This window comes from Xiphophorus hellerii, chromosome 7 (genome assembly GCF_003331165.1).
Source record: "Xiphophorus hellerii strain 12219 chromosome 7, Xiphophorus_hellerii-4.1, whole genome shotgun sequence".
Classification (NCBI taxonomy): domain Eukaryota; kingdom Metazoa; phylum Chordata; class Actinopteri; order Cyprinodontiformes; family Poeciliidae; genus Xiphophorus; species Xiphophorus hellerii.
The window spans coordinates 2,436,681-2,448,990 of record NC_045678.1 but is presented as its reverse complement, the minus strand read 5'-3'; the positions used below and the strand labels follow the sequence as shown (position 1 = coordinate 2,448,990).

Genomic DNA, 12,310 nt, shown 5'->3' with positions numbered 1-12,310 from the left:
TTGGTTTCCAATGTAATGCAGAACCTTCCTTTGGTAAACTTAGACCTGATGTCCATATGAATTAATCTAGATCACTGACCTCACTGACCTCGATTTCACAACAGCCATGAAGGGGGGAGCTTGAGGGGACTCTGAAAGGTAGAGAGGTCATGCTTCATTAATCATTAGGGATTAATGAAGCTGTGCTAAGGCACCTGAACAGTGTTTTCACAACAACAAGGCATTACTGCAGAGCAAGCTAACGGACCAAATGTGTTCTGGGACTGAGTGGCTAACCACAGTCAGGGGCTCTGCACTGGAAGGTCATAATGAGAGATTAAAGCATCATTCCTCTCACTGGGTGTTTTTTGAAAGATTATTGAAGATCCTTATTGCCCCAGGTTTGCATTAGTTTTGGCTCAGAAACATGGGAGTGATGGCAGAATGGCTTAAGCCTCCCTGTTGCATTCACTGTGCATAGGAGACGGGGAAAAACATGAGCTAATTGCATTTTTTACAGATGGTCTCAAGTGGAAGCGGCTTAATGAGGTTAGGCAGTTTGCCTCGCCAAGAATCACAACTGTTCCTAATTGTGATCTCAACTACGCTTCTAATCCTCTGATTTGACAGCAGCACAGCTTTCTGGGGAGGCATTAAGGTGAAAGAGAAAGTAGGACAATTAGAGACAGAAAAATGAACAGTTGTGCTGAAGATATTGCGGTTATATATTACACAAAACAAATGTTTACATTGCAATCCCAAAGTGTTAGGCATTTGGTGTGACACTTGTAGAAAGTGTTCATGTTCTGAGGATTATGTTCTCTCCTCCAAGGTGGAGGCACCCGCAGTATACACGGCTGTTATGGCAACACACGTGTTTCCAGCATCAGCAGTGTCCGCATGCCAATCCGCTGCTCTCGGTCATTAAATAAGCAGCTCATCATTAGCCATTTCTGTGAATGTACTTCGAAAAAAACAAACAAAAAAATAACAAAAACATATCCAACCAACCAGATCCGTTCTGAAATGTTTTAACTGTTAGACCAGCAGCTGACCTTGTGTGATGCAATGAAGATAAAAAGACATTAAGGAGCTCTAATTTATTTAGAACTTCCCATTAAGGTCATTTTACAAGAAATCATTGCTGGGAAGGAAACATTTTCTGTTTTGTTATATTATGCAACAGGTAATGTTTAGGCCTTAGTCAGATATGAAACTGAATAGATTTTTACATGATTTTGTGAGTATCTTATTTGAGTGTTTGTATTTCGGTTAATTTGCCCTCCTTGTGTCACGTTGTTCACCATTATTGGTTCCAGCTGCTCCTCGTTTCCTGATTATCTGTGTCCGTATTTAACCACCTGTGCGGTCGGTTCCTGACCGGGTCTTATTGTCGCTCACCTGCCTCTCTGTTGTGTCTGAGTGCTTTTCTGGATTTTTGACCACTTTAAATCCTTTCTTCTACTTCACCCTGTGCCTCCACCAAGACTCTTGCTCATCACCAAACCCACTTCATGACAAATTTGGCCTTTCACCCATGTGTGAACTCTGGTTAATATAAATGTGACCTTGGGGGTATAGTTTCTGTTATGTGTGGAGAACCTTAAATCCTCTTTTTACCAGATCACACAGATACGTTTGTAAAAATTATCAGAGGTACTGTTGCAAATTAAATACAGTTTATTAATTTCATGAGTTCCTTTGGACAGAAATAGTTTATTTTATTATACAAAATTGACCACATTAAAAGCAAAAGTCTATGCTGGCCCTGGAAACCTCAAGCTAAGAGACAATTAAACCCAATTAAATAACAGACTGTTTGGGGGAGGAATAATAATAAAGAAAACACAAATACAACTAAATGCACCTAAGTGTTCCCCAACAAAAACACACTCACACAAAAAGCCCTGGTGATACAGCAAAGAAAAGAAAAACTCCCCTTCCACTAGTCTCCTCAATTTGAATAAAATAGCTTGTGACCCAGGGACAGCATAGGTCCTTTTTTATTATTTAAAACAAGCCAAAAGGCTAGACAATAAAAACTCCCCTTCCTTCAACAAAACTAGCCAAAAAGAAAATACTTTTAATCAATAATAACTAACCCAAAAAAAGGAAAGAAATTCTAAACTAAAGCAAAAACTGAAACTGAAACAGTAGCAGGCCAACCTTCTTTAAAGCAAAACCAGTCAATGGTGCTCAGTACGTCACTCGCTAGAAGTATCTCTCCTCTGTAGGAATCATCAGCCTGGGATCTGATCTCTTCAGTGATCTACCTGCTTTTAAATGCAACTGCTGATTACCTGTCTGGCTAATGAACCAGCTGCGCTCTGTCACAGCGTCTTCCATATATGGGCAAAGGAAGAATGCGCAACACTATACTTCCGGGACAAAATGCCCCGGCTACATAAATAAAAACGCTTCAAAATAAAAACTCTGACCAAAGTGGAGATTTGCAAACTCTGCTTATTTGCCGTTGGACATTGGAAAGCAGAGATTCAGAGGTCAGCGCATAAGAGTTTACAACAAATAATGCTGCTGCTCACGTTCTGACTAAAACCAGGAAGATAGAGCACATAACACCAGTTTTAAAGTCCCTCCACTGGCTCCCTGTAGCTCAAAGAATAGACTTTAAAATACTGTTGTTAGTTTGCAAATCACTGAATGGCTTAGCACCACAATACATTAAAGATCTGCTGTTGTTGTATCAACCTTCCAGACCTCTCAGGTCTTCCGGTTCTAGTCTGCTCTGCATCCCCAGAACCAGAACCAAACGAAGAGAAGCAGCTTTCAGCATCTATGCACCACAAATTTGGAACAAACTTCCAGAAACTGTAAAACAGCTGAAACACTGACTTCTTTTAAATCTCAACTAAAAACCCCCCTGTTTAGAATTGTATTTGAAATGTAATCAATTACAAATTTATTGATGGAACTTGACTTAATGTCGTGTTTTGATTATTGATTCTATGTTGCTTTGTGTTTCTGTGTTTGTAATGATGTAAAGCACTTTGAAATGCCTTGCTGCTGAAATGTGCTATACAAATAAAATTTGATTGATTGATTAATGTGTCACTGACGTTATAAATGTGACCATATTTACTGTTTGACCATGACTGCTATCAGAGCAGAGATGTTTATGTAGTTTATGTTTTTTATATTGCTTTTTTGTATTTCTGCTTGTTCGTTTTTCAAGTCCAACTGCTCCAATAGTGTTAAGTTGCAAAGGCAAGAACGCTTGGGGGCCACATGATCAACATGTTGCCACTGGCGACAAAGAAGAAGAAGACAGGAAGTGATAGATGGATGATGGCGAGGCATGTTTAATGACTTCTAACGTGAACAAACTCATTCATGTGTGATTTTAATGGCATTTCTTATCTAATGGAAACAGCCGTTGCAAAGTTTAGTTGTTTTTTTTCTAACATTAGACAAAATGTTACGCACTTGAGCTCAGGCAGGTTTCTGTGCAGGAAGGCCGTCTTCCACACACTGCACTCAGAGCCTTGGCTGTGCAGACACACTGACAGCCTGATGGAACAGAAAGCCGCATTACGTCTGTCCTCCTGCCCAGACGCCGACTCCACATTGCTCTGTGTTTGTCCTGCACCTGGTCTGCAGTGGGGTGAGGCGCCGGGTCACTCCACCCGCTCTGCCGGGTCAGGCCTGCTAACATTTCCGCCCCATGTTGGACGTCAGCAGGAGTCTGTGTCGGGCGCTACGTCAGCACGGGGTTAAACGTGTGCAGGGAGGGAGGAAGTCTGCACGCTCCTGTTCCACTTTCAAACATCACAGAGCTTCATATTTAGCTTCTAACCTTTGAGTGTTCACAAAGTGACACGAGATAAGATCAGGAATTAAATTCACATTCGGTTAATCAGAAACTCCAGTTGCTCTAATGGACAGAAAAATAACACACTTCCTATCACACCACTCAAATAAATTCAATCAATATATTGTATAATTAACTTATGTGAGCTTTACATCATGTTGTAATAGTATTCATCATGTTACCTTCAAAAACATACCTCGAGAGTTGGCTTAATTTTTTTATGCATGTTTAAGAAATGATGTTATCAACCATAACTTTTCTAAGACACTGAAATGCAGATATGCCAAAGTTTGATGGGAACATTAGACAACTGTTATTGAAAATAAAAATTTGATCATTATCATACTTGATTAACAACTGGGAAAAAGTACTTTTCTGCAGTTTAATATTAAGCTATGTTGTCCTCCATTAAAACCGATGCATTCACTTGCAGTCAGAATCTGTATAAAACAGAGACTGGACTCCATGTGACATGTCATTAGTGTGCAGTGGCTCTTTGAGCTCTACAGGCCGGGTGTGAGGAGTCACACTCCTTCTGTCCCAACAGACCCCTGGGTGAGGAAGGGGTGAGACTAGAGGGGGGTGAGAAGCAGAGTAGCAGAGTGCCTGTGAGGAGCCCCCATGCTGGCAGCGGGGAGCGCTGAGTGACGGCCAGGACAATAAAGCTAAGTGCTACATGAAGCCGTGGGCCTCTCTCAGGGGTCAAAGGTGATTTGTCATGTGCGCCCGCAGAGGACAAGCTGCTCCTTCTGAACACTGACTCGTTTCAGTTCACACCACTGTCAAAGTGGAGGGAAACGTTCCCAGCCAAAACATCAGTCAGGTCTTAATAAAACAGTCACAGTTGTCCGTCAGCTCTCTGCTCTATTGGCAGAACAATGGGCCCAGTGTTGGCTTACTGTAAACACTGTACAGAAGGCGGTTGGTGCTATTTTCTGAAACACGATGTCAATAATGTGTGTTTAGTAAACATTTGCAGCAATTTCATTAATGACAGAGCTCTGCAGCTTATCATCTTAAATCTGTGTAGTTACATGTGTTAAGTAAGCCATGTTCTCCTTATCACATCTTTAAACCATTTAGCAGATACAAGCAGAGAACACACGTCATGATTTCATCCCTCAGAGCTAAACAAGAAACTACGGATCTTTCCTTTTCTTCTTCCTTCTCTTGTCTCATTCTTCTCCTTTAATTTCCACAGACTAATTAACTTGGGAAGAAAACAGCAGCATGCTTTGTGTTCCGTGTTGTTTGCATGATGACAACATGGAACACAACGGGCTCCTATGGGACTCACCGGCATTCAAAACAAGCTATGATATTTCACTCTCCTGTTGGAAGATGACTACGCTTTGTAACTGCAGTCAGTTAAGGTTGAAGTTACCAAAGCTGGGGTCAAGGCCCAACTTGGGGTCATGAATATGGAAGTCTAGGGTCTTAGGGTTTCTTTAGAAATTAAGCTACATAGCAACAATGACGAAAGCTTCTGCATTTTAGAAATGTTGTAAAAGATTTTAAAAAATTAGCTCCGGAAACTAAGCTAAAGCAACATGCTGGTCAGTACATTGGCTGTTGATGCTGGTTGTGTTATCATCGCACTGATTCTGTACTGACTCTGCAAAAATCCTTGTGTGTTTCACCAAGAGTCAGAGTTATGACCCTCTTACTTTCTATCCTGTGGGTCGGAAGCTGGGATGTTTGGGAACCAGGGAGTTAAGGTGATGAACTGGAGTAAAGTGCTGCTGTCAGCAGAAGGACATCAAGAGCTGGAGCAGCAGCTTTCTGCTGCAAAACTGCTGAAATGCTGAGCTGGTGCTCAATGAACTGAACTTGTTCTAACATTGATCTATCTGTGTTCTTTGTATGTGGAATGCACTGCTGCCCTGCAGCAGGAAGGTCCTGGGTTCAAATCCCAACCTGGGTCTTTCTACAACTTGCATGTTGTTCTCCCTGTGCATGCGTGGGTTCTCTCTGGGTACTCCAGCTCCTCCCACAGTCCAGAAACATGACTGCTGGGTTAACAGGTTCCCTAATTGCCCCTTGTATGGTGGTGGGTGCAGGATTGTTTGTCTCTATGTTGCCTAGCAATGGACTGGTTATTTATCCAGGGTTATTACAGTTAACAAAAGCTAGCAGAATAAAATTGAGAAAACATTTTTGTTAACTGAAATAAATAAAAACAGTAATTAATGTAGAAATAACTTTAACTAGATGGAACTATATTGTGCGTTTATAAAACTAATTAAAACATACTAAAATTATAGACAGAAGATTCTTACCTTTTGTGTTTATGACCTATTTATTAGCCTTTCAAACTCATGTGAAGTCTACAAAACAGCGACAGCAAAAGTTGGGAGAAAACTCCAGAGATGTTACATTTTCAAAATAGTATTCTCTGTAGAGTATTCATTACGTAATCAAATTATACACAAACACAAAAATGTCAGTAAGTTTGACCTTTTTGAAATCTGCACCTAAAAATGAACCAAAACATGAAAAAACAAAAACTACTGCAAGCGGCTAAAGACAATATATTATTTTTGTACATTGGTCTGTTGAATGATCAACACAAGCAATATCTCACTTCACGCATTGATTAGATCTGATATTTTCTACTATGTGTAGTGATAATGTTAATCTGAATTATAATACTTTGCAGACGATTGAATTTATTTTACAAAAACAACATCAGCCGGCCTGCTGTGTCTTTCAAGCCATTATATGATTTCCTGTTTATTTAAATGTAAAGTAGGAAGTTAAGTTAAACACTGATGCTCACTGTGAGCAGTTATGGTGTAAGGGGATTATTTACATCTGACTTCCTTTAAATATTTCCAAAATAAAATTCTTTGTGGACAGAACGTTTCTTTATGGAAAGTTTACTTTTCCTGCAATATAAAACAGAAAAAAATGGATAAAAATGTCTGGACTAGTTTAATTTGACACCACCTGATTAATACAATTACATATAGAAATATGTTACAGTGATTAAATATTTAGAACAAATATTGAAATCTAGTATTTGTTATTGGTCCTCAGAGGAACCAGTATGAGTTAACAAGAAATCTGAAATGACAGCATTTTGTTTCATATCTTTTAAGTTTAATCTGAAACACCAGAGTAATAAAATGTGTGACTTGATGAAGCTGTTGCTGTGACAGATTGTTGCAGGGTAACTGTATGTTCTGCAGCTTGTCCTTCCTCAGATATTTCTTTACATCCTCTATATGGATCACTGTGACTCTCAGCCCTGACCTTCCTCAGGCAGCTTGGAACATTATATAACTTTTAATTAGACTGCTATGTACTTGCTCTCATGGCTGGCCATTTAAAGCTACTTCTGTGCTATTAGGATGACTCAAATCTCCACTTGTGTCATATGTGCTACAGTCTATCTTTATTTCACTCTGCATCTCAAGACTTCCAGACCAGAAACCTGATTTCATATTTAGTTGAGAACATCATCTCGACTGGACAACACAGAGGAAGTGACGAGTTTCTGTTGAAGTCACAGAAAGTCGTCATTCCACAGTGCTCCAAATTAAGTGAAAAGCAGTTTGGACTCCCGTGTCAACGCTCCAGATCGAATCCACTAACCTGCTGTTGAACTTCTCTGGGTGTTTTTCTCTCATCAGATGAAAGCGGTGGGCGATGGAGGCATCCTGTGTGAAGAACAGAGGAGACAACATCAGCAACTTGACACCCTGGTGCCGATAGCGTCTCAAACAGCATGGCCACAAAGCAGCCAATCCAGGAGCACCATTCATTATCCTTGCCATTAATTAGTTGCTCCATTAAGAGCAGTAGTACAGAAGACTTTAACTTCTATGGTAGTGCAAAGACCGTTTCCACTGTGTGTATTAATGCATATTAAGGTATATTTGGTGTGTGAACTAAGGAAGTAGGCAGTTCTAAGCTTTTTTTTTAGAAGGGGTTTTAAGTATTTGTAGATTTAAGCTATTAATGGTTGGTTGCGATCTTTAACCTCAGTGAATTCCTGGTGTCTGCGGCATACTATGCTGAGATTTGGCAAAACAGTATGAAACTATGCAATGCTATAGTTGACAAAACTTTGACAACTCTGCAGCAGTTGTAAAGAAAAAACCTGATGGAACTCATATAAACTCTGACAGATTCAAAGTTGCTATTGTTGCTATGTAGGAGCATTAAATTAAAAGTCAAGGCCCAAATATCACCAAATGATTCTGGACTAAAGTACAGAAACCATCATCCCAGACACTTCTAGGACTACAACAGATTTTCAGTCAAGAAGTCTTTAGTGCTGCACACAATGCCTGCTGAAAGAATATTTTACTGTTTTGACTTTGCCAAACAATACGTACCAATTCTAGCAATTCTCCTGAGAAAAGTGGAGAAATATCCCACAACATCAGTGTCAGAAGCAATGGGTAATGTGCAACTTGCTACTGGATGGGTTTCCATTCACATGAGTCTGCATGTATATTTCTGAGGATGTGTGGATTAAACTCCACAAAACATTCCACTTGCACCCAAATACTGTATGTCGTATAATGGCTCCACTCTGGAAAATTAAAACAATCATTAAAGGAACCAAATTCATCTAATTAACATGAACTCAAACTAAGAGCTGTTTCTGGTTATTTTCACTTAGTGGCTCACAAACAAACCAGTTGGAAAATTTCCCGGCAGTTTAATAAGTAAATGTTTGGAACACGGCTGTGCAGAAAGAGCTCTTAAAGCCATCAAGATTTTATTCACCATAAAGATAATAAACCCCTAAAAAACGGTGGAATTTCTGTTGTAAAGTTGATCAAAGATGATTGGTCTGGTAAACTCCTCCTAACAGCGGAATGTTAAAAGCAGCAGCTAGAGGTCAGAGGTTGGTCTGAATGCAACTCAGATGGGATCTAACCTCCTCCTCCCATGTGTTTAACCTCTGACCCCGGAGACAGGGGTGAATGTAAGCCTGATGAGTCACCAGAGCAGCCTCAGACTGACCTCACAAAGAGAAAACACCTCCAGTATCCTACATATTCAACAATTAACATCTTCCTTTGATACAGGCTCAGTTCTTCAAAGGCCTTAATGACATCCAATAGTTAGATCAGGGGTGCCCAAAAGTCTTGAGACCAAGATCTACTTTTTCTCTCACCAGTCGGCTGATATCTACCACATGACACGGCACTGCACCAAGAACTACTGAAGGAAAGGGCATGAAAACCTCCAGAGAAAAGTACAACTTCCTTCTTCACAAAATATAAATGAATATGGAGTAGCGTCAGATTTTAGTGGTTGTAGGATTTCATTTGATCTTTGGTAACAAGCCATTTGTACCTCTATAGTTAGACTCTTGCGTTTGTTTTGGTTGTATTTACCCAGAATGCCCTTCTCTATAGTCCTCTTCCTGCTTTTGGAGCAGTATCCGGTCCTCTTGGCGTTCACATATTCATTCTAACCTCACCAGACTTAATTTTAACCAAACCCAGACCTTGGGTTGTAGGAAAACCACGGTTTACTCTTGGTTCGCCTCAGAACTAGATTGTGCATTCACACCTCCACAAACAAACCAGACCATCTAGACCAGGGGTGCCCAAAGTCAGTCCTCAATGTCCTGCATGTTTTAGTTCTCTCCCTAGAGGAGGTAACAACCTCCTCAGCATGTCAATGTTCTCCTTAGGCCTCTAATGAGCCATCAATTGATGCAGGTGTGCTGAACCAGGAAGAGAACTAAAATATGCAGGATGCCGGCCCCCAAGGACCAACTTTGGGCACCCCTGATCTAGACAAACAAACTAGGGTTTGAACTAAACAGGGCTGGTGTGAATACGTCATAAGAGTTCTTTCCTAATGGTGCAATAAAATGCATAAACCAAAAACAAAAAAATCATATAAAAATACAAGATTTGTCACTCAGCAGATGTCCTAGAATACTTTGACTCATTGCGAAGAGAACAGAATCCATTGTGATCTTCTAAGTCAAGCAACAGAAACACAGACATGCTCACAGTGGATGGGATGAGCTAAACACAGCAGGCCTAATTGGCCCTGAGTTGGACCAGAGCTGCTTTTGCTGCACCAGGCCTGAGGATGTGATGTGCTTTTCACAGATAAGCAACCACTGGACTTGCTGTAAGTTATAAATCCACTAGTTGTCAGAGGACGTCATGTGGCTAATGCAGATGTAACTCCTGGATGAGGCTCATGTGATGGAGCGGGACCACTTCACCACAACGCACAGAGTAACTGCTTCATGTCCCTCAATGAACAAAAACATCTGGTTCTTCCTAAACATCAGATATACAGTACAGACCAAAGGTTTGGACACACTTTCTCATTGAATTCAATGAGAAGGTGTGTCCAAACCTTTGGTCTGTACTGTACGTCCGTCTCTTTAGACCAAATACAAAGAAAACCTTCTTCTGCTGCCTGTAAGCACTATCCCTTTAATCAAGTGCATGCTTTGGATGTGTCTAAAATCTTGAGTAACCTAAGCAAGAGAACTGAGAATAGTGAGGTGTTAAGATGGATAGCTGTGCCTAAAGTTAGCCTGCAGTGATGTCTACTCTCGCCACAGGACCCAGTATCAAATTTGGTCTCAGTTAAACTGAAGATGATGCTCTATTTTAAGATCCGATGTCTGTGAGATCTCACCACTCTGCAACAGAGCAAGGCAGAGCGCCGATGTGAGCGTGAACAAACAGATGTGTGTCATCACACTCATCCACCTGCCTTGTGCCAACTCTGATTCCTCTTGTTGCAGAGAAGTGAAACACCTGCAGAGGCAGGCAGGGTGCCAGGGTGTCAGCACAGATTCTCCTGCTAATGTCCCTGCTAATAAAAATGAGCAGGGATAAAAAATAATACAGCAAACAAAGTTATGACAGAGAATAACGGTCTGTTGTGGTGAAGAGAGAGCTGAATTAAAAAGTGAAGCTATCAATTTACCGGTCGATCTACGTTCCTACCCTCATCTATGGTCATGAGCTTTCGCTCATCTTGTTCGCTCATGACCATAGATGACCCAAAGGTAGATCTGCGACCTCGAAAGAACGAGGTCGCGGATACACGCGGCCAAAATGAGTATTCTTCGTAGGGTATATGGGCTCTCCCTTAGAGATAGGGTGAGAAGCTCGGTCATTTGGGAAGGACTCAGAGTAGAGCCGCTGCTCCTTCACGTCGAGAGGAGCCAGTTGAGGTGGCTCGGGAATCTGGTTAGGATTCCTCCAGGACGCCTCCCTGGTTAAGGGCACGTCCCACCGGGAGGAAAGACCCAGCGAGGAAATTTCACGGATTTGTTGCACAGGTGGCATCCTATCAGTTCCACGGTGGAATTCACTGAGCTCCTGAGAGTGACCCATTTTTTCACAAATGTTTGTACAAACAGTCTGCATGTGTAGGTGATTCATCTTATACACCTGTGGCCATGGAAGTGATTGGAACACCTGATTCCAATCATTTGGATGGGTGATCAAATAATTTTGGCAATATACTGTAACCTAGTATTAAGCGATCAGATCAATGTTAATAAACAGCAAAGCAGCTTGGTAAACAGTTTACACGTCACTATGTACCATGTATGGAGGACCAGTCTTGGGGTCTTGACTTGTTTTTTCCTGGTCTTGGGCTAGGCTTCGGTCTTGGATTGTTAAGGGAGTTAAGTTTTTGTGATTCTGACAAAAGCTATAGTGTTGAACCAGCCTTCACCCAGTTTGTCAAACCAGACTAACACCAAGACCAAAACTGAGGCATAACAATCCACGACTGGGAAAAAAACAGATTGGGGTCACTCTCTGTCCCTGATAATATAGAGTTACCTGGTAGGAATATATTTAGGAGCTGCAGCCAGCTTTCTCTGCCTTTTAACACCTCTCTCGCTGTGCGTTAATGTGTGTGTGAGGTTGTGTATCAAAGCATGTGCACGCTGCACCTCGTGTCTTTAGGATCAGCCAGGTGTCACTCAGCACGGTCATTCATTATGGCAGTAACCTGGCCTGAACCTGGCAGTAGCTGGCTTCCTGTCACTGATACTTCCCCTGACCTTCAGTCGGTGCCAGGACTGCTCTATCTCATAAAAAACACGCCCACACACCCCAACACGCATACACACGTCTCTGTACAGTTTCTACAGTTTGGAATATGGAACACTGACTTTTTATGTGTACTAAACTCCATAAACTGCTGTTAATATCAGACTACTTAACATCCTTATATCTGCTCTGGTGGTAACATGTTCTCCAGTCAAACCTGGAGAACATGTTTGACTGTTCTCCAGTCAAACATGCCAAAGTCAGGGAAGGCAGCAGAGACTGGTCATTAATACTAGGAATGATCCCACGGCATAGCACATCACACATCCAGCGAGGAGCAGAGACATACAGGCACATATAAACACACTGACAGCCTGGGGTCAGCTTCCTCTCTGAAACATGAGGTCCCATCTATCATAGCTGCTGACATGGTGTCATTTCCTTCTCCCCGATTCCTCCTCTTGGATAGTTTCCAGGCCAAAGGTGAAGTCAA

At 41.4% G+C, this 12,310-nt stretch overlaps 1 protein-coding gene across 3 annotated transcripts in view; it reads right to left on the bottom strand.

The window, feature by feature from the left end:
* dgkg (diacylglycerol kinase, gamma) overlaps nt 1-12,310 on the bottom strand; it is a 109,672-nt gene that overhangs the window by 31,780 nt on the left and 65,582 nt on the right. For all 3 annotated transcript variants that reach the window (XM_032566648.1, XM_032566649.1, XM_032566650.1), the window contains one exon: nt 7,406-7,470. In XM_032566648.1, coding sequence (XP_032422539.1) covers nt 7,406-7,470 — 65 coding nt within the window. The remainder of the gene's footprint in view (nt 1-7,405; nt 7,471-12,310) is intronic.